This window comes from Heterodontus francisci, chromosome 7, assembly GCF_036365525.1.
Source record: "Heterodontus francisci isolate sHetFra1 chromosome 7, sHetFra1.hap1, whole genome shotgun sequence".
NCBI lineage: Eukaryota > Metazoa > Chordata > Chondrichthyes > Heterodontiformes > Heterodontidae > Heterodontus > Heterodontus francisci.
In genome coordinates, this window is record NC_090377.1 from 24,847,542 (window position 1) to 24,873,764 (window position 26,223).

The following is a 26,223-nucleotide window of genomic DNA, read 5'->3' on the forward strand; positions in this document are numbered from 1 at the left end:
AGAATGATTGTGTGTGAGAGGAGATGATGTGCAAGAGTATGGGGAGAGGAAGTGATATAATGGCATGCTGGCATCCATTATTAAAGAGACAGCCACCTGAAGGTGAGCTTTACCTGCGGGATGTAGTTATTTAGGGAATAACCATGGTATGTAGAGGACTTGAAGAATGAGAATGATTCCAGCTGCAGTGATTAATCTACCTTTGTAGTGCCAGCAGCTATCTTTAAACTGTGTCGTAAATGCTCTACACTGTGGTATCCATGAAGCCACTAGAGACAGAAAATCCATCTGTATGCATGAACTTTCCGTTTTGTAGTTAATATTAACATAACTCTTAAAGATCAAACCCCACTTAAAAAAACAAAACGCTCTGGCAGATTAACATTGATTTGAGGGCTCAGTCAAAAGTTTGTGCCAGGAAGATATTGGGTTATTATCTATTAAAATGGAATAATTAGTTGCTCGGTTTAAAAAGGTCTCTCCATTTTCGTCTTTCCTACCCCCACCCCATTTGTTCCATGTACACATTTCTGCAAGTATCAGAAATTTGCACAGAGAATAGCCCTGAGTTTCCTTAGAATTTCTGCCAGTGGACTGCTGTAATTTTGCCAGAAGTGTGATGGAACCCTGCATGTCAGGGAGGTTCATCCACCTAAGGTGAAGTTGGGCTGGTGCAATAGAAATTTCAAAGAAATTCAGGGACAATACCTTTTTCTTAATGGGAGTTTTTCAAGTACTAGGGAGTGTTTATACTGCAATTTAAACATCACTACAAAGTGACCTATGCTTTGCAGAAGACTAGAATTGTGCAATAGCTCTCGAATTGTATCCTTGATTCATAGAAACTTGCAACACAGAAGGAGGCCATTTGTCCAATCATCCCTGTGCCCGCTCTTTGAGCTATCCAATTAATTGTACTCCCCAGCTCTTTCCCCATAAACCTGCCAATTTCTGTTCAAGTATTTATCCAATTCCCTTTTGTAAGTTACTATTGAATCTGCTTCTACCGTTCTTTCAGGCAGTGCATTTCAGATCATCATAACCTGTTGTGTATAAAAAAAGTCTGCTCATCTTCCCCCCGATGGCTCTTCTGCCAATTATCTTAAATCTATGTTCTCTGCTTACCAACACTCCTGCCAGTGGAAATAGTTTCTCATTATTTATTCTATCAAAGCCCCTTATAATTTGAAACACAACTATTAAATCTCTCCTTAACCTTCTCTGTTCTAAGAAGAAACATCACAGCTTCTCTCCACGTAACTCCCTGACCCCTACACCTAGACCAGACTCCATAGTGGAGCAGTACTTGGGCCACCCTGAGAGGTCTGACACCACGTGGAGTGTTTTTTTCAAAAGTTCATTCATGGGATGTGAGCATCGCTGGCAAGGCCAGCATTTATTGCCCATCCCTAACTGCCTTTAAAAAGGTCTAACACCAGTGCACTGGCAAACTGGCTTTACAAAGTGTTTAGCGATCTGTTTAAATGTAAGTGCTGCTGCCCACACCCTGACGGAATTTAAAATGTATGCAGAGTCCTCTTCTGGATCTGACAGTGAGAATCATAGCCAGACATCATATTGGGTACCATCTCACTCCCTACATGCTGCAGACCTGAGATTTTTTTATTTATTCATTCATAGAAACATAGAAGATAGGAGCAGGAGTAGGCCATTCGGCCCTTCGGGCCTGCTTCACCATTCAAAAAAGATCATGGCTGATTGTTTAATTCAATACCTTGTTCCCGCTTTCTCTGCATATCCCTTGATCCCTTTGGCATTAAGAAATATATCTATCTCCTTCTTGAATATATTTAATGACTTGGCCTCCACTGCCTTCTGAGGTAGAGAATTCCACAGGTTCACCACCCTCTGAGTGAAGAAATTTCTCCTCATCTCGGTTCTAAATGGCAAACACCATATCCTGAGACTGTGACCCTTGGTTCTGGACTCCCCAGCCATCGGAAACATCCTCCCTGCATCTAGCCTGTCTAGTCCTGTTAGAATTTTATAGGTTTCTATGAGATCCCCTCTCATTCTTCTAAACTCTAGTGAATATAGGCTTAGTCGATCCAATCTCTCCTCATACGTCAATCCTGCCATCCCAGGAATCAGCCTAGTAAATCTTCTTTGCACTCCCTCCATGGCAAGAACATTCTTCCTTCATGGGATGTGGCTGTCACTAGCAAGGCCAGCATTTATTACCTATCCCTAATTGCCCTTGAGAACCACTGCAGTCCATAATTTATAGGTACACCCACAGCACTGTTAGATAGGGAGTTCCAGGATTTTGACCCTGCAGACATGAAGGAACAGCAATATATTTCCGGTCATGATAGTGCGTGGCTTGGAGGGGCACTGGCTACAGAAGTAGCTGTGGAATACCTGTCCCTTAAATCTTGTACTGAGAGGAGTTAAGAATTCCAAATTAAATTCTAGACTGTGAATTTTAAAGAGAAGAGTATCATTATAGAATTGGGTTTTGTCAGTAGCTGCCTGTGTTTGACTTGGTTGATGGAAGAAGTGATTTCTAGGCACAGTACCCACTGGTGTGTCATGGGAGGAAAGCTACACTGTGCAAGAGAATGGAAAGAATGAGAAGAAAACCTGGACAGAGACATGCAACAATTTTTTGCAACATCTACACAGCATGTGTGCCTGCTATTTTTAAATATCACAAGAGATTTAAGAGTTTTGCTTATAATCGTTTGGCTATAAATAAGAATGCGACAAACTGGACAACTGACTTGATGGCTAAAGTGCTGCATTATGTCTATTAATATTGGTCCCTTTGCCTCAAAGAGTGTAGTGCAATCTTTGCTGCAGTAGAAAGAGTAGAGGGTTTAATCAGGTTTGGAGTTGCCGGACACACTTTTATCATGCTAATTGTGTCAATTATTTTACAAGCTGCTGAGTTGCCATTCTGTGCTTTTTGGCCAAGTGGAGATCTTTGACTTCCTACATTCTGCACTGCAGCTTCTTTTTTCTTCACCAAACCTGATATAATTTAAAGACCAGAAGTGCCAGATTGATTTTGTTTGGACACTTTTCCTATCTCCATTCACTCGTCATGCTGCTGCCCAACTATCATAAGCTGGATTCCTTTTTGATTTTTGAACTGCATTGTGAATATGCTTCCATTTTTCTATTTTTTTTGAGGACTTGTGTTAAAACTGAAAAAGATTCCATGGATGTGCTTTTTTTTATCAAGTTCAACAACAGGACAAGATGTTGTTTGAGGACCACCTGTGCTGGAAACCACCTGTGGGTTGGGCTCGGTAGGCAGCAGAGCCCTTAGTGACCTGGGGAAAAATGGTTACAGAGAAGCCACATGCCAAGTTTGTGGAGAGTAGGAGGTCAACTCTCTGGGGTTTGAACTTGTTTTCAGTTTTAGTTGGGGTGTGAACTGTTTGAAGGCAGTTGGTATTTTCCTGCCAAGGAAAAATAAATCACCCAGCTCACCACCACCTCTACCTTTTTGAAGAAATCCTGCCAAGATGCAGTGCGGAAGAGAAAATCCCTGTTGCCATATAGCTCCCAAGAAGCTGGAAAAAGTCCTGCAATTCAAGTGTGTGCTGGCAGACAAACCTTGATGCCACATTTCTCCTAGAAAGCCTACTAGAATAATTCTCAACATCTCCAGAACGGATTGCTTCTAAAATGATCCCAGTGACCCGTATACCGGAATGCCAGACTAAAAAAGGGACAACTGACTTCCTTCCGTATCTTCTTTCTTTTTTCATCAAGAATTTTCAAGTATTTGCCAGAGGAGTTTTTTGTCTCTTTTGTAACAGACCTCTGCAGAGTGAATTTCTGTATTTTTCCCAGTGTGTGTGAGTTTGGGGAATTGGGGAATTTTTAAAAAAAGGGAACTTCCATATTTTTTAATCAGTGTGTTAATGCTTTGCTTCATTACTGGTTAAGTCTTGTTTTATAATAAACTGATAATTTTGTGATTTATTAAAGAAACCTGGTTGGTGTATTTTATTCTGGGATAAAAAAAATAAGAGTATATGATTGGCTGTATCGGTAACCAAGTAAGCATTTAAATAGATGTTGTGACCTGTGGAGAAGTGGAACTAGAAAAGACAGTGCACTCCTCCTGCTTCAGTAAGAACAACTGTCCCTCCTCTACCTGTGTCTCACTTGGAAAGCAAATTAAAAATTGCTCATTTATCCAATGGTTTTTATTATCCTTTTACTCCTTCTCATTCTATTTCCATTTTTCTTTTCTTTCTCCCTCTCCTCCACTGACTTCTTATCCTTCACCCTACCTCTTTACTTCCTTGGCCAACCATTCTTCCCTGCTAATTATTCCTCTTTCTCTTCATCCATTGCATTTTCTTCTCTCATTTGGTTCTCTCTTTCTTTCTTTCAGTCACACATGTACTCACACACAGACATGTCTTTACTAGTATATCAATTAAACAACAGTGGAAACTGTTTTCACCTGTACTGCATAAGAGCTGCAACTCATGGTAAATTGATGTATCCCTGTTCTTTCAGGGAAAATGATCTAAAGTTAGAATCAGTGATACTAGACAATATAGAGCAAAGTCTAATCACTTTGATCGATTCTTATCATGTCACCTAAAATTTACTGTCCTCCCTCTGATTCCTTTACCATCTGTGCAGAGTAAATAAGCTTGCAAGGGATGGCACTACAAAGCTTGTCTTTAAAGGGGCTGTGCTATCTTTGGAGTTCAGTGAGTGGTGTAGGTGAACAAGGACCGACCAGTCTCAATTCCACAAACAGGCTGCACCTGGTGTGAGACCATTTGGAAATAATTCAAAATGTACTGAATCACAATGAACGCAGTTGAACAAGTGCAAAATGTCTCTCTTCTCCTATTCCCCAGTCCCCCACCCAGCTTACCCCTCTAAAGAGGGTGTGGAAATGAAATCAACAAGCACTATTAATTTTGAGTTCCAGCTTGTAAAGCACAAAACGCTTAGTGTAATAACATCGGCACACACACTTAACTTTTCCAACTCAGTAGATTATCTTCCACATTTTGTTCTAACATTTAGAAATTGGCAACAATCAATCTTCTGGGAGTTGCATTCATAAAAAACGCTAGTACCATTTTTTCCCCCCCTGTCTGGAGTTTTTGCTAAAGGGCATGACTTTGTTTCTATTGTGCTGAAGCTGGTGCACCGATTAGCTGGTACAAGCCAAAGTGCCCTCATTATGTCTCAGCCTACACATTGGCTTTTTTGTGAAATGTTATGTTTGGAACTGCTGTTTTTGTGAGTTTACTGCTGTTGTTGTTGGACAGTATTGTAGTTGCCAGTAATCTCAGTTTCCTCTCTCCGAAATTTTTGGTTAGTAACGGGAAGACTCAATCCAGTTTTTGTCCAGATAGAAAAATTAAACATATAAAAATCTTCAAGGTCAATTAGGGATGGGCAATAAAAGCTGGCCTGGCCAGTGACGCCCACATCCCATGAATGAATAAAAAAAAAAATTTCCACTCGACTCTGTCTCATATTATAATTTATTTAGTTCTTAATTTTAATTTACTTTGTCCTGGCCATTATCTATCTCTTGACCAACATCACGATAGCAGATTATCTGGTCATTGACTCATTATCTCATTGTTGTTTGTGGGACCTTGCTGTGCACAAATTGGCTGCTGCAATTCTCTACATTTCCATGGTGACTACATTGGGCACCTCCTGGCAGGTCAGCGTGCCAAATACAGAAATACACCAGCGTGCAGGGATCACCAGCATGTTTGCCCTCTTGAGTCAGTGGCAACTCCGTTGGCTGGGTCATGTGAGCTGAATGGATGATAGCTACATCCCCAAAGACATGCTCTGTGGTGAGCTTGCTATTGACATGAGACCAACAGGTCACTCACGTCTGTAATACAAGGATGTCTGCAAGCAAGACCTCAAGTTGACCAGGATCGGAGACGATGCATGGGAAGACCTTGCTGCTGACCAGAGTGTCATAGAGTCATTTATGGCACAGAAAGAGGCCATTCGGCCCATTAAGTCCATGCCTGGAGACAAGCAGTCAGGAAGGGCATGGAAAAACCAGAGGACAAAAGAAACAAGCAGATAGCTGAAAAAGAAAGCCCAGCAAAAGGAAAAAAACCATCAGTGAACCTCAGGCCAATGCTATTCATCTGTACTAGCTGCGGAAGGGATTGCCACTCACGAGTTGGCCTCTACAGCCACAATGGACGACATTCAATCCAGAAGTGATATATACCCTGGGTGCAGTCTGTTGTCTTCTGAGATGGACAGATGCCATCATCATACTTGAAAGAAGTATGTGCTTGCTCTAGCCATAGTCCCAGAGGTATTTCTCCCCATTAGGTGATGTATAGTTTGAGGGTCTATAGGGATCAAGGGATATTGGGAGAAAGCAAGAACAGAGTACTGAATTAGACAATCAGCCATGATCTTTTTTGAATGGCAGAGCAGGCCCAAAGGCCTACTCCTGCTCCTATTTTCTATGAGTCACCACTTATTATGTATGGGGCAAGGTGAGGAGGCAGGCCTCCATGAAATACCACACCTAAAATGGGGATTGAACCTGTGCTGTTGACATTTTTCTGTATTATACACTAGCCATCTAGCCAACTGAGCTAACCAACCCCCTGAATGAAGTACTTCATTGGCAGTAAGTGCTTTGGGGCGTCCTGAGGTCATGAAAGGTGTTACATAAATGTGACCTTTCTTTTTTCTCTTATTTTACCTAATTCATTCACTTCTGCACAAATGTCCTGGTTTCTACTGTCTGAAAGGGGAAAATCTGTAGCTGGTATGATTAATGATGAAAGCAATATTTAGGTAACTAACCGAGACTGTAAGTAACAATTCAGGAATATTTGTGTTAGTATTTTCTGTAATAAAAATGGAAAAGCACTGTCCCTGGACACACAGAAAAGAAAAAAAAGAAAAAGAAATGTTGGTTATGCACAGCAGAGAGGTTTTGGAGTGTGGACCCACCATCAGAACTGTTGCACAAGGAAACATTAATTCCACTTTATCCTGGGGGTAACTGAAAAGGGGAAACTGTCGGGGTTTTCTGGTCTTTACCATATCGCTATCAAATGCCTGGTGAGTTCACCTCGAGATTAAACCATGTTGAGATTCGGGCAGCTGAAGGGTTAACGAAACAAATGAGAAATGGGTCTGTCTGCATGCTCCTAAAGCCATTGGAAGTTGATTTATAGAGTGGCATGTGGAAATACAAACTAGCCGTGGTGAGGTACCCCAATTAAATACATAAAACACCACTCACTGTGGAATTTCAGAAGCAGGTTTGTGTCAGTAAGGGATGTCTGTACTTATTGTGCCAGTGATTCCTTTTGCATTTTCTATTATTTAATACAAAGGTCTACTAGTGTTTTATAATTTTCATCAGTGAATAAAACATGACACTTGCAACAGTTCAGGTCTCAGTGATCACCATTTTTCATCCCTCCTGACAGTAAATTGAGAGGGGGCATTGGTTTTAAATCATTTAACTAAAGTTCTTAAATATGAGGTATCCTTTGACTCTTGGAGAGATTGAGAGAGGAGGAAGATGTTTCATGGGTTGGGAATATCAATGACGGTTTTCATATCAACTCTCCTCCAACACTAATGCAAAGCCAATCCTTGCACAGTAAAAACTATTTCAAAACGCTGCATAAAACAACTCGATTATAATCAAATTAAAGCAAAGTTATAACCAATCCCCCAATTCATGTAGAAAATAGAAGAATTTTTAAAGCATATAATTATTACTTTGAAATATGTATTTGCCCTGGGAAGAATCCTTTTTTTTTGTTTTGTAAATGTTTTAACTCCAGAGATTTTCTTTTGTCAGTTAGTTACGCTTTATATTTGTTCTACTCTTAGTTATCACTTTGGTTTGTCATCGACATGAATGGTGAGCGGGGATTTATTCTAACTGTGTGCATAGCAATCATTCTGGAGGAAGCACTCCTCTCCGCGGCTGCACTGTTATTTAACACGCCGCTGTCTGCCTGTTTTTGTCCTGCCTCCAATTTGCATTCTTTGATGGATTGTAGGGGTCTCGAGGTGCACTTCCAGGGAAGCACTGAAGTGCCATCTCGACAAACTCTTAAGAGAGAAGCAACAGCAATACAAGTATTTGTCCAAACTCGTTGAGTCCACTAAGGCATTCTCTCAGACTGTGCAAAGATCAATATTGCAGTTTGCTGATGGGCTTTGTACATGCATTCACAGTTTAGGTCTTTTAACAATATTAGCTTACATCTCAATGAGGGCTGTGCATGATGTAGTTAGCCCCAAGTATTGAGAGCAGGACTTTCTTGAAAACTCGAACTGCACCACCACCCCAACACCCCCACCCACCCCCAAATCTCCCCCGACTTGAACTGAATACTACAGTGTGCAGGAAGACATGTGTCCTTTTGTTTATTTAGATTCATATCGACTTGCTTTCTGACCAAAGGCTGTTTCACTTTTTGACCAGATCTTGGCAAACATTCGAAAATGCTTCTGTGGCAATACAACTGCGTTACTCTCCTGGTTAGAAATGAATTAAGATGTGGGGGGTGGGGGGGTGCTGTGAAGAGTTATTATTTCTTCAGGGTCAAAGTAGTTTTGTAACATCTTGATGAGCTAGTTCCAGTCGAGCTCCCGACTACAATTTGCATTGGAGGTTTTTGAAGGGAACATTTTACGAATTCCTTGGGGTTCTTATCTTGGGGATGGAAAGAGAACAAGTGATTTTTTTTTCACGGCTGAGTTCCCCTATTGAGAATTTGGGCATTGTACGCCTAAACCGCAAAACTGAAGAGCAGTAAATGAGAGGTGGGTCGGGAACTGGGTTGAGATGGAGCTGAGAAGCAGACTGCTGCAGCTGTGGCCTTTACTGCCAGAAGAGAGAGAGAGAGAAAGAAAATAATGTTTGGAAAACTAAACTTTGGCTGCAAAACGTGCCTCAACCAAACACAATGCAGCAATGAGTTTGTAAAAAGTTTCCTTTGTAATTGATGCCATTGTTGACCCCCCTCCTTTTTTTTGGTAAAATTTCTGGCGTATGTTTTGTAAAGTTATTTATTCTGCATAAACTCGAGCAATAAACCCTTTCCCTTTCAGCTGGAGTAATTGTAAGGGGCTGACAGGAGTTTGATTTAATGATTAGCCACCTGACCCTCTGCTCCTCCGAAACCTTTAACTGGAGAATAACTCGCCTTTTTCTAAGGGCATGGGGCTGAATGTTAATCACCTAGAGGAGGAGAAAAAAAGCTTCATATTGAAATGGACTCATTGTTCTGAGTAGCATTTGAAAAGCTGTCCGACCATTCAAGGCTTTGTGCAGGTTTCAGGCAGGACTTTGTGCACTCAAATTCCCCCACTGCCTCCCAGTATAAACCAATGGCGAACACCAACCCAGTGAGTACTGAGCTCATTTTCATGACAATTTTATAAATTGTAAGGTCATTTCTTTTTGGAAATGTGCTACATTTCAATTGATTATCTGCCAAGAATTTAAAAAAAGACGCATGGAAGTCTTTCTGGTTGCAAAAGGTTAAATAATTGTTTGGCGGTGGAAATTAAGAAAAAAAAGGTACAGAATTTGGATCAAAAGCTTCCTTTTGTCTTGCCTCCAGTTTTGGAGAGAATTAGCTGTCTGGGGCCAACAGAGTGTTTGAAAGTTTAGAAGATAAAATGATGAGTGTTCTCAATCTCTTCTATTTTTTGGCATTTAGATTTGGTGCAACTGTGATGTTTAATTTTTATTCCTGTCCTCTAGTAACTTCTGCCCAGTGATACATCTCTGTTCGAGCTCTAATACCCACAGGGAACATATAGTAACGGAAAGTGTAGAACAATATAGATCGATGGCAGAACACGCTTGTACCATTCATATTCCAGCTCACTGCTAGGCAGGCTGTTGTGGATTTTTTTACGCGCCGCAGTAAATCGCTGTTCTTTTAAAAAAAACTTTGACTGATAGCTCTCCGAGCCTACTGGTGTCTGCCAGGGAAATTCTGACGTTTCTCACTATCTGATAAGGTAAACTTGACTTCTCTTTGAAATTTAGCAGTCTGCTGCTATTTCTGTCGTGCTGCACTGTTGAACTGACTGTTTTATTTCGATGCTGCATCTTAGAAGTCCAAAATTAGAAATGTGTTCTCTACTGCCTCTTGTTTATAACTTTTGTCGATTGTATTGTATTGAAATTTGCTGAAGCATCTGAGGAAGTATAAGTTTTATAAATTTGATGATTTTACTTCTAGCTTTCTGAGGAAAATTACTTCCTTTTTTTCCATTAAATTTTTCCTCCTTTTCATCACTTTAAACATGGTCTTTCTGGGTACAGAGTATAGATGCCGTCCTGGTCCCAGACCTCCACTACAGACCCGTCCTGGTCCCAGACCTCCACTACAGACCCGTCCTGGTCCCAGACCTCCACTGCAGATGCGGTCCTGGTTCCAGACCTCCACTGCAGACGCCGTCCTGGTCTCAGACCTCCACTGCAGACGCCGTCCTGGTCCCAGACCTCCACTGCAGACGCCATCCTGGTCCCAGACCTCCACTGCAGATGCCGTCCTGGTCCCAGACCTCCACTGCAGACGCCGTCCTGGTCCCAGACCTCCACTGCAGGCGCCTCCCTGGTCCCAGACCTCCACTGCAGGCGCCGTCCTGGTCCCAGACCTCCACTGCAGACACCGTCCTGGTCCCAGACCTCCACTGCAGGCACCGTCCTGGTCCCAGACCTCCACTGCAGGCACCGTCCTGGTCCCAGATCTGAATTGGACAGGGTCCTGCACGCAGACACACATACTTGCAGACAAACACAAAATTTGCTTTTAAGTTCTTTTCATAGCTTAAGAAAATAGATCAATGATTGATTGTGCTTGCGGGAACAATTACAAACTGTATTTGGGGAGCCATACAAATAATCTTTCTGAGCTAAATAATCTTTCTGAGTTTCACATCTTGTAATCATACAATGTAAAAAGAGACTGTTTAAGCTCAATAGATTGTGGATGATCAAAAATGAAAAGAATAATCTTCATTCCAATTGTCTTAAGACATGTGTAGGTTATGAATGTCATTGTGGAGTGTTACACTTCTAATTCATAATGCTCAAAATATGTTGCAATCTTGTCCAATTTTAATTACATTACAATAGTAATGTTTTAAATCAATTTTTCTATCAACATTGTGGATAGAAATCAAATACTCCAGGAGGGAAAGAGTGTGGGAAAAGTATTGAGTTATTTTAAAAGGGAAAAAGAAGGATGTATAATAAAATGAGGCACATTTGGGGGAAGGGGACATTGCTTAAGTTTTAATACAGATGTTTTGATGACAGGTAAAAGTGTTGTTTCTCCTTCCTCCACACAGAAGTCGAAAGCCCCTGGCCTGACTATGTAAGAGAGCGCAGGAATGCAATCTCAATGCGGCCACACGGGACAGGGCAGTCCTATTGCAAGATAAATGAAGAGCCGTGCAGCTCCAGTGAAGACGCTAGCTCTTCCGCAAAAATCAAGAACTCTCTGGGCTCACTGCCGCATTTAGCCGAGCAGCAAACTCCCTACCGGGCAGTCTGTTTGTCAGTGGACCCCCGAAATGGCTACATGGACCAACGCTATTGTACGTATCCACACATCTGCTACTCATTTCTGTTTTACACGGAAAGACCCTCGCAGGGGGGATAGTTCCACCAGATCATGTAAAATAGTAAATGAGTCAGAACAGTCACTTTTTTTTTGAGACCTGGAGCGTTGCTTATGTTTCTTTGGTCCATCATTGCCTTGTATCATTGTAATTTCAAAGTTTTTTTAACAATATCTATCTGACCACTTACTTGATGAAATCATTCACATTAAAAAGTGACTCTGTCATTCCATGTTAAACATCTGCATGCTACCAGTGTCTGCTTTGTGTTGGAAAATGGCATGTTTCCATAGGTACAGACAGGCTGGTAGAAAGCTTTGATGACATATTTTTCAACTTTAGGTGTAATTTATTATAGGACTGTTAGGGGTCAAAGGTATCTTAACCCAGAACAAGGGCAAGGTCTGCAGGGACTATCTGAGAACATTAAGTGGCATCTTGGAAGAGACTGGATAAGTACAGCCAATTACTTTATTATCTTTTTGACACATCAAGGGAAACTAATTGGCAATGTGTTTGTCTTCGACTAGAAGATGAACTTGTTTCTTGAACTTTTCAAAATTAAGAAGGAAGTGTAAAAGGTACAAACTTTCATTTACATCAGTAATGTGGAAAGCCAAGAATAACAGCATAGTAGCTGCTGTGGTAGCAGAGAAGTTGCAGTGTTTCAGTTAAGTTGAATAAGATATGGTTCCCTAAGGCTGAAAGAACAGAATCAATGATGGGAATGAAAAGATTGACTGGTTTTCATTCACAGGCCCAGTGTTTTTATCTTAATGTTTTAGAAACACTTATGGAAGTATACGGTCCAGGCCTAATTAACTATCACTGCACTTTGGCACATAATCTGGTTCACTACATTGTAAAATGAAGTACAGATGGGTCCTTGTAAAAATTCCAAAGGAGGAAATAAAGTAAGATAACTCTGTGCTTCCAATATTCCCAGTTAAGTAAAGTCAAGTAAAGGAAGTTCCTGTGAGCTACTTGATAGAAATAAGAACAGTTTGGGTTTTTCGATGAGTCCCAAGAGATCAAGTGCAGTTGTCCTCCATGAGTGCCAAAGGAACGTGTACACTTCTGTCCTTCAGTTAGTTTCCTGAGAACAAGTATAGTACGATCACTCATTGAATTTCATAAGATCAAATCTCGTAGCATCCCCTTTACAAATTCCTAAAGATCCAAGTACAATGAGATGTTTCTGTGAGTTATCAATTGAAGTAAGTGCCATTAACTTTCTGCCAATGCAAGTTCCAAAATAACATGTCCAGTGAACTCTTTTAGCAAGTTACTAAATGTCCCAGACAGTAACTATCATGTAACTTAATAGTTTGAATTCAGCACGATAGTTTTTGTAAAGCAGTATTTCCTCTTGGCTCTAGTCAAAATATGTTAAATGTAAATAAATATTGTAGAATATTCCTCACTTGCCAATTTTCTTAAGGACCTTGAATGAAAGTCTCCATGTGCTTCATTTAAAAAAAAAAGTGCAGGCCATTAGAATTTGACTTAATGGCTCAGGCATCCTTGTTCGAAGCTCTGGGTGATTTTTTTAAAAATGTAATCTTCTCTGCCAGGTCCTGGGTTGTACTGAGAAAGCCCAAACATGCTCTGTGTTTTCCAGTTTCCAGCAGAATGGATGATTTTTGTCCTCAATTTAGAAAAATGAGCATCTGTACTTGTTATTGACAGAGTAGACAGAGATTCGGGCCTAGTGGGGAAAAATGAGTCACAAATAAATCATCAGTGACGTGTTCAACACATTGATATACATTAAGGTACAAAAGAAAGTGTGCTAACATTAAGAAGGTGCATGTGCAGCAGACAAGCTACAGGTGAGGAGAAAAGTGACAAATGAGAAATGGAAAACTGAAAGAATCAGCACAAACAGGCGATTTAGGCAAAAACGCAGCTGGAACCAAATTCATATTTTTAAAAAAAGCAATTGGCCTTATTTTCAGGAATAATCAGGGGTCAAAAAAAACTTATCAAATTGTGATGGCCTAAATATTTATTTAGCGGACTGAATCTTCACAGCATTTGTTGTAACGAGAGTCTCAGGACTGAACAGACACCGGGAACTCAGTCCCTCCGTCCGATTTGGTATTTAATTTTTACCGTAAAGGTACCAGTTGCTCCAGGAGGAGTGATGCTGCTGAACTATATTTTCAATTTGCCAGATCGCTACAGCGGCAATTTTCGTGTCTGACAGCCCATTTATGAAGGAGCGGTACTTAAAATATATTATTGAAGTTGCTTTTTTTTTAGGTATAGCATTTTAAATATAGCCTGGTTTTCTTTTTCCTCTGTAATATAAATCACCAATGTGGGTAGTTTATTTTCCAATTGCAAACAGCAGGAGATTGAGAGGGCAATAATCATAGGGGGAGACTGATTACTGCACTGTGCAGTGTTTCAGGAACGATTCTGTTGCTTTCATATACAAAAAAAACATTAAAATAAAAGCAAATGGGCTCCCATGTAAAATTAAACAGAGTGGGCCTGAAATGTTGCTCTGGGATACTAGCTTGCAAATGAATTTGTCTGAAATTCCTCTCCCTGCTGATTTAGCAGAGATATTAAATCAATTATTAGTTAATGGCTTGCGGTAAACATAAGAACTAGGAGCAGGAGCAGGCCATTTGGTTCTTCGAGCCTGCTCCACCATTCATAGGAATATAGGAGCAGGAGTAGGCCATTCAGCCCATCAAGCCTGCTTGGCCATTCAATACGATCATGGATGTTCACTTCAATGCCTTTTTCCCACGCTATCCCCATATCCCTTTATGTCATTGGTATTTAGAAATCTGTTAATCTCTGCTTTAAACATACTCAATGACTGAGCTTCCATAGCCCTCTGGAGTAGAGAATTCCAAAGATTCACAACCCTCTGAGTAAAGAAATTTCTCTTCATCTCGGTCCAAAGTGGCTTCCCCCTTATTTTAAAATTGTGTCCCCTGGTTATAGACTCCAATTCAATAAGATCATGGCTGATCTTCTACCTCAACTCCATCTCCTGCACTATTCCCATATCCCTTGGTTCCCTTAGTTCTCAGCATCTACCCTGTCAAGTCCCTTAAGAATTCTATGTTTCAATTGATCACCTCTCATTCTTCTAAACTCCAGGGAATATACGCCTAGTCTATTCAGTCTCTGCACATAGGACAAGTCGACCCCCACCCCTCCCCATTCCAGGAATCAGTCTAAACTAGAGGAATTTCAAACGGAAGTGTTAAATGGTTGTACGCCAGTATCCCAATGAATCATTTCAGGCCCAATTTCTTGGCTTGAAAGGTACAGCTTTGGTGGCTCAGAGCACTTGTCTATGTCCTTCTCCCACCAAACGATTGGTGGTGTAGCTGTGTCCAGCTGGAGGTTCTCCAGCCTCCTACACTACCCCCGCCCCCCCCCCCCCCCCCATATTCTCTGTGGAAAAAAACAGTAGGAGGATGTCCTCATTGATGGAATTGGAGACAAGCCTTATTCTTCGTTTGCCTGGATGTGGTTTACACCACTGAAAGGATTGAAACACTCACTGAAATCCAATGCTCAGAGCTCATGAGTAGTCACAAATGAATCTGCATTCTTGTGGTTCAAGTATCATATTCACAGAAACATCCTTAATTGAGTTTAATTACACTAAAATAAAGCAGTTTGGTAAATTGTATATGATCGATTGGCATTCCTGCCTTCTCTTGGCAAAGTTTCGATCCGAGCGTCAAGGTTTTGTTCCTTAATTAGAAGCATCTAGAAGCTAAGTGGATCTGTTCATAATTAACATTTTCCGACTGGATCTTGTTGTTGATCTTATTTTGTTTGCATCGTTATAATGAAAGAAATGCTGCTTATTTGAATGAAAGTCTAACCTCAGTTTTCAGTGTTCTTAGGAAATGCAATGCTGCCGATGAATTTTACCATGTAATTGAGTAGGTCATGAGTTTCAGCACTTTCCATTAATCCTGCGAACACCATCATTCCACCTCCCCATCCCAAAACACATTGGTGGGGGCTAAGGGATCTTGCCAAATGCCCTTTCCAGGAATGTGCTGAGTTTGACTGTAACTAGGGGTGAGGATAAATGATCAGTAAAGTGACCACCATTGTAAACCTCCAATATCTTCAGGCTATTTCCTGTCTGTAAGTCAACCAAAAGACATTTATTTTGAGGGAGTCATGGCACTGAGCAGCTGTGAGGTGCTCCAAGCTAACTTGAGAGCTCCAGTTAAAATATTACTGTACAAGTTCCATTGATAGCTGAATGCCTGGAAAGTTAGTGAGCCATATGTGGGCTAGGTTTGATTGTTGGTCCGCATGTGGAGGTTAACTGGTCTCATCCAGGCCAGCAATTGTGGTGGTACAATCGATTTCACCCCCGGGTTACAGAAAGGAAGATCAGTGTTGATACGCACACTTGATCATTACTCACTGACGATTGTCAGGTCATCAGGGCAAGAGCAGGCTCGGATGTGGTACCCCCATGGCCCACTGACACTGCCCGTGGTGGCTGACATATGGAGAATGGATCATTGGACAAGATACAGAAACCAACACTCATTGAACTGTATGCCGACAAGTGTGGCTTTGAGAAGACACTGTGGGATAATGGATAATGACGTGCAAGGCATTCCACTGAAATTCCTCTTTCTGCTATTTCAGGAGGGGGCATTAACCCACTTAAAACAAATCGCACCTAATATTCGACAGCATGACTTCAAGGCGAGCTTGAGAGGAGAGGAGAAAAATTGGTGATGGGGGGAGTGTTGGGCAAGGCTTTGATACATTCTTAGCTGCCTGGCAGTGGGATCAGAAAGGTCTTGCAGTATCCATTTTCTGAAACAAATTCCCAGATTAATGAGAAGGGAGTTTCTTAAAACTAACAGCACCAGGCATCTGGTTCATATCTTCCCTGGAAGCCGAAGTGCATATCAAACACAGTGCAGAATTGTTGTGACTCCTGCTCTTTTGAAAAGGCTTTACAGATGGCATAAAAATGTTATTTTTTCAAGTAAATGGGATTTGCTGGTTTCTGAAAAATTAATGTAGGAGTCTATGTGTTTATCGAAGTAACATAACCACATTTAGGTCCCATTTGGCTCTTTTCTGTAGTCTGTACTTGTGTTGTTTGTTAGTTTTATTTATGTAGTAATTGGCAGATCAGCAGAGCACTTTTTGGAAGAGTGGACATTTGGCAGCGTGGATTCGGCCTTGCCACTTTCTTGTACTGCATATTTTTTTGAAGTAAGATTATAAATACTGTGGCTTTTTGTGTTGGTCCAGGAGATAAAGGTGGAAAATGGAGTAGATGTTGTCAGAAAACATAGCAGAGTGATCAGTAACATCCTCTCAATCTGAGGAGTAAATGCATGAAACTTCTGCGTCTCCATGATGACTCCTTACTCAACAACTTCAAATCCGTCTCATTTTTAAAATGTAAATTCTATCAAAAATGCTAAAATCAAACAGATGGATGTACTCTGAGTGTGCAGAGCTTTTGGACTAAAAATTGGCTTATCCTGTTTCTCAGGTGCACCAGTTCCATTGGAGGTGGGCAGAACGTAAATTTAGTGCTGCCACCTCATTAATATGATCGTAGCATCGAGCTGAGCATCTGCCCTGTGCAGCGTTCTGTTGAAAGCACGTGGTTCAGCCAGCCTTCTGTTCTTAAAGATAGTCTGTCCCTTTTAAAGGGAAGCTGCACTGAATAATATTGCTGTGATTTAAATCATCGAAAATGGAATATAGAGAGAGTGAGTTCCAGGATGATGGATTTGGCAGTGGAGAGATTAGTAGTTGAGGTGGGCAAGAGGAGTGATGCCATGGTTCTGTGGGGGGCCAGGAGGCACTCGAGGAGCACCCTCAGAAGGGAGTGGGAGCAGGTGGCCCGGGAGGTCAACTCCCAGAGTCTGGACCCGAGGACCTGGTGGCAGTGCCAAAAGAAGTTTAATGACTTGTGTGGTCAAAGTCAGTAAATGCATCTTCACACGATATCTCCTATCCACCAAACTCTCACGCTGCTCAATGCACCACACTTCCATCACGTACCCATCAGCAACCTCTAGCAATCAGGACTCAGGCCTAACATTCAGATACTCCATCTTACACTCACACACCTAGCAATGCTGCCAGCCTCCCACCCACCCACCGTTAACTGCCTCCACATACCTCCAGCTATTTAGCTATGGTAGGCATATCACTCAAACACAGTGCTACACAACCACTGACATTCTGCCATGTTTCTTGCAGGTCAAGGTGACACCCAATAGAAGGGAGCAGAGCAGAACCAGTGGGGGCCAAGGATGCCTGCATCTCCTTAGCATCATGGGGCTGACTGTTTCAGAGCCCATGTCATCCGCTGTCACTAAGAACATCGAGGATGATGATTATCTTGACTGGAACAAATGCTCCAAAATGAAGCCAGATTCCTTTACACTTGTGCTTATATTGGACTGAGTGGTTGAATATCTGAAAATGAATGGCTACGGTGGAGACAAAATATTAATGTTCAGATTCAGAGATCAAAATCACCCTTGGATGCATCAACTTATTCATCTCCTCTCATTCGTGACTCTGATCTAAGAGTTTCATGGAGGCAAGACTAGAATTCCCTCCAACACCCCCCAAAAAAATCGCTTTACAATTTTAGAAGGTGAAACCTGTGCAGATTTTCTTCCCTAGCAGTAGATTTATGAGGAGTTTGTTATTCTGAAGGAATAATTAAAGTCAGACAAATTCAACCTGGGGGAGAATGCTGCTTTAGGAAGCAGGTTTATTTTTCTTCAAAATAATAAGAGTGTGGAGCAACTATTGTAACATGCAAAAAGATTGTAAATGTGGTTTTACGTTGAATCGGTCGTTTGGTTTTTGCTTCTTTACGCAGTGATTTTTTGGGCTGTGCATTACGATTCTGAATTCAAATTGTCAGTTAATGGGCGGAACGAAACAAAGGCTTCATTTACATAGCACCTTGCGTGACCTCAGGACATTCCAAAGTCCTTTACAGCCAATGAAGTACTTTTGATATGTAGTCCCTGCTGCAATATAGGATGCAGTAAGTGTCTGACATTTGCAGAGGCGAGGTGACTGCTCTCACGGTGTATACTGGAACCGTATGAAAAATGAACCAAATAAATATGCTTTACAAATTATTTGCTTCACTCCCCTACCTTGTCCACCTGACCCTTCCCTCCTGCTCAGTTAGTAAATTTACTACCTGGTGTGTTACTCGGTCTTACAAACCAGAAAAGGTGGTTCGCTTGTCTCACCCAATGTTTTTCAAGACTACTTCTATGGTCTAAGCACAACTGCTCACCAACAAGTATGCGTGTCACCATGGCCGCATGATGGGTACCATGTCAAAAGTCCTTACCCTGGGCAAGGTACTGGAGGATCAGTGTCTTGCTGTATATGTAGCCCAATGTGAATCTTAACTTTCCAGTGTGGAGGGGTGAGAGATGAAAAATGAAAGCGATTCTCCAATACAACCCCTCCCCCACTGCCTCTGCCCGCAACCTCTTCCTAATCCTGGCAAGTTCTTGATCTGAGCCCATGGTTGTGAGCCAAGTCAGGTGTTCAATGTAGGAAGAACCAGAGTCCTGTAAGTGTAAAAATGGGAATCACTTAAGAAACAACTGGGATGCTGCAATGTGGGGAATGTCACAGTGTTTATGAATGGATGCAGTAAACTCGGCAAAAAGGCCGACATAATCTGTAATTATTCCTTGTTCTTTGGGAAGAGTTCCTGCCTGCCAGTTACAAGGTGGCATAGGCAGAGAACTGGAATCAGGGCACTTACTTGCCCTGCCAACTGGTGAATAAGTGTATGGCAATTTTGAGTGAATCACAGATTCGTTACAGCACAGAAGGACGCCATTCGGCCCATCTTGTCTGCATCGGCTCTCTTAGTACCATTTTCCCACCTTCGCCCCGGAACCCTTCACATTCTTCCTGTTAAGGTAACAATCTAAATCCCTTTTGAATGCCTCAATTGAACCTGCCTCCACCACACTCTCTGGCAGTGTATTCCAGATCCTAACCAGTCGCTGCATGAAAAGGTTTTTCCTCATGTCGCCATTGCTTCTTTTGCCAATTACCTTAAATCTGTACCTTCACGTTCTTGATCCTTACACGAGTGGGAACAGTTTTTCCCGATCTACTCTGTCCAAACCCCTCATGATTTTGAATATCTATCAAATCTCCTCTCAGCCTTCTCCAAGGAAAACAACTCCAACTTCTCCAATCTATTTTCCTAAATGAAATTCCTCATCCCTGGAACCATTCTCGTGAATCTTTTCTGCACTCCTCAAGTGCCTTCACGTCTTTCCTAAAGTGTGTCACCCAGAGCTGGATGCAATACTCCAGCTGAGGCCGAATTAGTGTCTTATACAGGTTCAACATAACTTCCTTGCTCTTGTACTCTCTGCCACTATTAATAACGCCAAATTAATAAAGTGTGGAACATGTGTTTGAATAACATTGAAGAGAGACTATTCCTCTTGAAAGATGAACGTGTCTATGCTTTAGTCAAACAATTGGTTTCTCACCAGTTGATTCTACATCTCCTTCCAGCCAGGAGTTTACAACATGAAAACAAAATTACCTCCATGACTAGGCTCCCTCTGCTGCACATGCAAGTAATTACAAAGAAGACTCATTCATAACACAAGGCAGCCCCAGCGAGCAGGAAAATAATGAGGACAAAGATACAATGTGTTAAATATCACTTTAAAACAATACCACCTTCACATTACGCCATGTGAATAGTAGCATACCAATGCTTAATCCTGTTTTATGATATTTGCTGTATAAAATAATTGGGTAATTTTCCATTATTAAGCAATCTCCGGGAAATACATTAAGACTCTGTACATTAATAGTCACACAAAATAATTGTTTAGTTTTGTTTAGTGATACAGCACTGAAACAGGCCCTTCAGCCCACCGAGTCTATGCCGACCATCAACCACCCATTTATACTAATCCTACACTAATTCCATATTCCTACCACATCCTCACCTGTCCCTATATTTCCCTACCACCTACCTATACTAGGGGCAATTTATAATGGCCAATTAACCTATCAACCAGCAAGTCTTTGGCATGTGGGAGGAAACCGGAACACCCGGAGGAAACCCACGCAGACACAGGGAGAACTTGCAAACTCCACACAGGCAGTACCCAGAATTGAACCCGGGTCGCTGGAGCTGTGAGGCTGCGGTGCTAACCACTGCGCCACTGTGCTGCCCTAAGATTTCCACATAATCTAGAAATTTCTGTACATAAAGAGGCTGATTGCGGCTACGTGTCAGCCATAGCTCAGTGGGCAGCATTCTCACCTCTGAGCCAGCAGGTTCTGGTTTCAAGACTCACTGCAGAGACTTGAGCACAAAATTCGGGCTAACACTTGAGTGCAGTACCGAGGGAGTGCTGTATGCTCGGACGTGTTGTCTTTCTAGATGAGACGTTAAACTATGGCCCCGTCTGCCTCCTCAGGGTGAACACAAGAGCAGGGGAGTTCTCTGTAGTGTCCTGGCTAATACTTATTCCTCAACCAACATCCCCAAAGGAACATATTTATCTGTTCATTGTCACACTGCTGTTTGTGGGAGTTTGTCTAGTGCAAATTGGCTGCTGCATTTCCTACATTGCAACAGTGATTAAACATCAAATACTTCAGTGGCTGTAAAGTGTTTTGGGACATCCTAAGGTCATGAAAGGCACTATTTAAATGTATCTCTTTCTATGCCAGTGCACATTGGAGCTATCTCCGTGGCCTTAAAATTCAACTCCAAAAAGGGAACTTCCTGTCCAGTAATTAATCGGCTCTAAGTAACATACCATCCTTTTTGAAGCTGCTTTTAAACCATGTTGGTTGTGCCTGCCAAAGCAACATTCCAGTTATTTTTTTCCGTTACCTCAGAAATGGAAGAGCGAGTGCATTATTCATAAAGCAGGTTGGTTGAGTTTAGTGATGATGAATGGGTTCAAAGGAGAGGTTTTGTCTGTCAGCGTCAGGGCTGATGGCAGGAGACCTGGCAGAAGATTTGTTAACATGCTTAATGTCTGTGGTTACTGTCACCCATCCATAGTTAGCTTGCAGGCACCGCGATTCTTCACAGCGTTGTTCTTTTGCAGTGTAGCCCCACGATGTGACAGCAACTAAAGCAGGAGAATGAAATATGCATGCTGCTGATAGATAGTGCTTGTGATGTATCAGTTATCCAGTGAGAAATCTGTTGTGTCAAGAGGTCTTGGGCAAATGGGACTGAGGGTAGAGTTGCCAGTGTTTGATTTAGTCGACGGGAGGAGAAGGCAGAGCGACAACTTGAGAAAAATCTTTTCCTTTTGCAAAAAAGATGACTGAATCTCAAAAATAATTCAAACCCTTATATTAGAAAAGAAATAGTCAATTTATTTTCCCAGCCTCCTTTCTTGGCACTCATTTTTTGTGCTGATCAAGATGAGTCATATTAGCACAGTGTAACGTGCTCCGTTTTAAGAGCCCCCATGTCAACATGGAGCAGGGCAGGTACAGTATCGCTGGATGTAGAGTAAAACCTGCTCTCCTGTGGCTCAGCAATGTACTTTAGTCCCAATGTAAAAAGAGCATCTCCATTTTACCAGTTTGCTGTATTTGCATTTCTCATACCAGTCATCCTGCGGCTTGTCCAAGTGATACTAGTGAAGGTTGGAGGGAAGTTTTAAACTATTTCCTCAAAGCCATCTCGGGAACTGGATAGATACATTTTTTTAAAGGATCCTTACAGCCGGCAGACAGACAGAGGAGACTTTCATTCCTTCGCTTTTGGCTTGATCCAAACCAACCGAGGTCCCAGTGGTGTAAGACCAGTGTTTAGCCCACCGGGTCTACTGAACTTGCAGAAATACATGGAAGTTACTACTTCCATGTTGAGCCCAACCAGTCTGTGTCAGCAATAACCCTCCATGCAAGCAAATAGTTCTGAACATATTTACTCGCCCTGTTCCCATATTCGTTCAACTCCATTTCCATCACCTATCCAATCTAATCTTGAATGTTGATAGAGTTTTTCGCCTCAACCACCAACACTGGAAGTGAATTCTACAGCCTCATAAATCTCCGTGTAAAGGATGTTCCTCTGTCTTCCCTTCTAAATATCTTACATTTAACATTGAATCTGTGCCCCACATTCTTGACCCCAAAGCTACTGGCAACTGCCTGCTTCTATCCACCTGACCCATCCTCTCATATTTTAAACATCACTGTCCAGTCAGCCCATAATCTGCATTGTTCTAATGGAAATAAAAAAGCACGATTATTCATTTCACCAACACCCCTTCAGATACCCCAATAAGCAATTACCATTTTCCTGGTCAAGAGGGCCAACAGGTATGATGGAGTATGCAAGAGTGTATCAGCATAGGCTCACAGTCTTGAGTTTATATCACCCTTCTGAAGGCCTGGCTGGGATTGTAAAGCTGCCGTATGTGGAGAATCTGTCACCTACCATTGTGTGGTGCACAGTATTGGTATGTCATTGCCTTGGGCCATTTGCCTGATCAGCTTGGTAACTCTTAAAAATACAGCAGCCAAAGCCGTCATCCCCTATTGCCTTGATGAGTAACCGCAACTGTAACAGTTAAGAAATGTCAAACAGTATTTTTTTTAAAGGTGCAATGCCTTCTTTCCTTGATGCTTATTTTTTTCCCCTCCTTTTAAAATTCTTCATTCCCCCCCCCGCCCCCCCACCGCACCCCACGTCTGATGTCCTAACTCAGAGAGTCATAGATGATATTGCCCTTAATCCTTTATGGTAACATAATACTGATGTATTTTGAAATTTACGTATGCAGTTATTAATGAAGTTCTCTTTTCAATGGTTCTTCCGTTTATGTGCAATGATCCTGATTGAGTAGAAGACAAAGAGGCATCTAAGCACATTGGTTTTCACACTGGGGGTCCCAGGACTCTGTGAGCACTGTGAGGTGGGGGGGGGGGCACAAGGTTACAAGGATGCAGGTTTTTATCTCAGTGTTTAGATGTTTGTGTTTTTTCTGTATTAGTTAACTTACTCATACATTATTTCTGTTACTGAAGACTCATGCAAAAAAAAAGTTTTCTACGATGTTAGCACTGTCTTGGAATATCTGGCACTGTTTCAAAAAGCAGGTCAAGAGTCTCTGCCAGTGTATGTCAATTTTTGTACAGTGGCCATCTTGTGGAAATGCTTGAAACTTAGTGTCCCAGTGTTGAACATTGTACTTGAATGCCCAGAGCCAAACAGTAAGATGAATTCAATGCATCAGCACTCCCAGTGAGCAGCCTTGCTTACAGGGAATGATGGTTGGTGAATCAGTGCGGCAATGTGCCATCCTGTCTCTGAACTGCACTCCCTTTGACCATGGCTTGCAACTGGAAGTACAGCATCACTGAATTTACCACAGTAGGGTCAGACTTTGCAAGAGGGTTAAGTTGTGTTTACTTGGACTTCATCTCAATGCCTTTCAAGTACAACTATCTCATGAAAAGGGCTTTGTGCTGCTCATGAATATATATTTTTTTAAAAACCACATTTAAAAATAAAATATTTTCGACAGTACCCTGCTTTTCTGCGATAGTAAAGGTGGATTGGAATGGAAGTATCTGGTGCTGAGTTGTTGAATGTTCCTTAGTACTCAGAAACGAGGTGGGCACCAGTAGGTAACGTCATTCATATTAAACGATAAGTCAGCCAGTGTTATAAACAGGAAAGCAAGGGATGAGAGCTCACAGGGCTGGGCTTGCATGGGCTGTTTCTGCAGGTAGGCACATCACAGGCATTCATAGACACATCGGGTGAACTGTGATTCCAACTGTCATGGTCACAGAGCAGCAAAGATTGATAGAATACAGGGATAAATGGGGAGGAGGTGTGTAAACTTGCAAGTTTTTCATAGGTTGAACTGCCAGTTAGCCTGAGTGAACACTTGCTAAAATAAGGCTTTTGTATTCTTTGTAAATAGATACTAAGCAGTGAGTAAACCTTTTCTTATGATGAGGAGTAAAATTCTATAGAATTTCGATTCAGACTGATTTCCCCATTCAATGTAAGAGCATAAGAACTTAAGAAATAGGAGCTGGATTAGGCCATTTCACCCTTCAAGCCTTGTCATCTGTTCAATATGATCATGGCTGATCTACTTCAAGTCCACCTTCCCGCATTATCTTCACTTTCCTGAATTCCCTTGGTACCCAACAATCTACCGACATCTGCCTTGAATATGCTCAATGACTGTGTACACGTGGCCCTCTGGGGTAGAGAATTCCAAAGATTCACAACTCTTTGGGTGAAGAAATTTCTCCTCATTGCAGTCCTAAATGGCCAATCTCTTATTCTGAGACTGAGGCTGGAATTTTACACCACCCTAATGAGCCGGAGGTGGTGGGGGGTGGCATAAAATGGAGCGGGAGGCTCCGGCAGGCTTTTCTGACCCGCTCCCGCCTCCGCTCCCCTTTACGTAGGGTGGGGGGGGGTCGAAAGACGGCCCGCTCGCCCCAAGCCAGTCAAGTCCTTAAGTGGCTAGTTAAGGGCCTTCACCCAATGGAGGGCCGCCCCCGCTACCCCAACCATCCCAAGCCCCAACAGCCCCCCTTTCCCCCCCCCCAACCGACCACCCTTGCCTCACTGGTCCTGACCGATTGACCCTGGCGAGGCAAAAAAAAACCTACCTGTCTTCCCAGCTCCCAGGCATCTTCTCTTCATGCTGGGCTGCAGTCCCAGCAGTGGCCACCTCTCCCTCCCTCAAGCAGGTGGAAGTCCCACCTCGGAACAATTAAAGCCTGGGGACCAGTAAAATATGGAACGGATCCCCAGGCGAGACGGAAGCGGGTTCGCCACTGACTTTAACATCGGAGGCCGGCTCCCGTCCGCCCACCGTAAAATTCCAGCCTGCGACTCTGTGTCCTACATTCCCCAGCCAGCCATGTTTAAGTGTTTCTCTGTGCTAATTGTTGTCTGTTCTAATTTATCCATAATATTTTACTGGAGAGGACCTTCATTAACCCATAGCCATCTCCTCATGCCATCTTCCTTTTTAGTCGGAGAGGTTGCTAAAGTGGAATTGTATTACAAGTGAGCATAACCAACCAACAGAATCTAGTCATTTACAGCACAGAAGCAGGCTACTTGGCCCATTGAATCCATGCCAGGTAAATGGATCAGATTTTTTATTCTTTCATGGGATGTGATGCCGCTGGTAATGCCAGCATTTGTTGCCCATCCCTAATTGCCCTTGAATAGGTGGTGGTGAGCCAATTTCTTGAACCACTGCAGTCCATCTGTTGCAAGTACATCCGCTGTGCTTTTAGGGAGGGAGTTCCAGGATTTTGACCCAGCGACAGCGAAGGAATGTCGATTATAGTTCCAAGTCAGGATAGTGTGTGGCTTGGAGGAGAACTTGCAGGTGTTGGTATTCCTATGCATCTGCTGTCCTTGTCCTTCTAGGTGGTAGAGGTCGCAGGTTTGGAAGGTGCTGTCGAAGGAGGCTTGGCGAGTTGCAGCAGTGCATCTTGTAGATGGTGCACACTATTCCCACTGTGCTTCGGTGGTGGTTGGACTGAATGTTGAAGGTGGTGGATGGGGTACCAATCAAG

At 42.3% G+C, this 26,223-nt stretch overlaps 1 protein-coding gene across 3 annotated transcripts in view; it reads left to right on the top strand.

The window, feature by feature from the left end:
* The window catches only part of gli2a (GLI family zinc finger 2a), a 407,587-nt gene that overhangs the window by 239,543 nt on the left and 141,821 nt on the right, over positions 1 to 26,223 (top strand). For all 3 annotated transcript variants that reach the window (XM_068034894.1, XM_068034893.1, XM_068034896.1), the window contains one exon: positions 11,347 to 11,595. In XM_068034894.1, the coding sequence (XP_067890995.1) occupies positions 11,347 to 11,595 (249 nt within the window). The remainder of the gene's footprint in view (positions 1 to 11,346; positions 11,596 to 26,223) is intronic.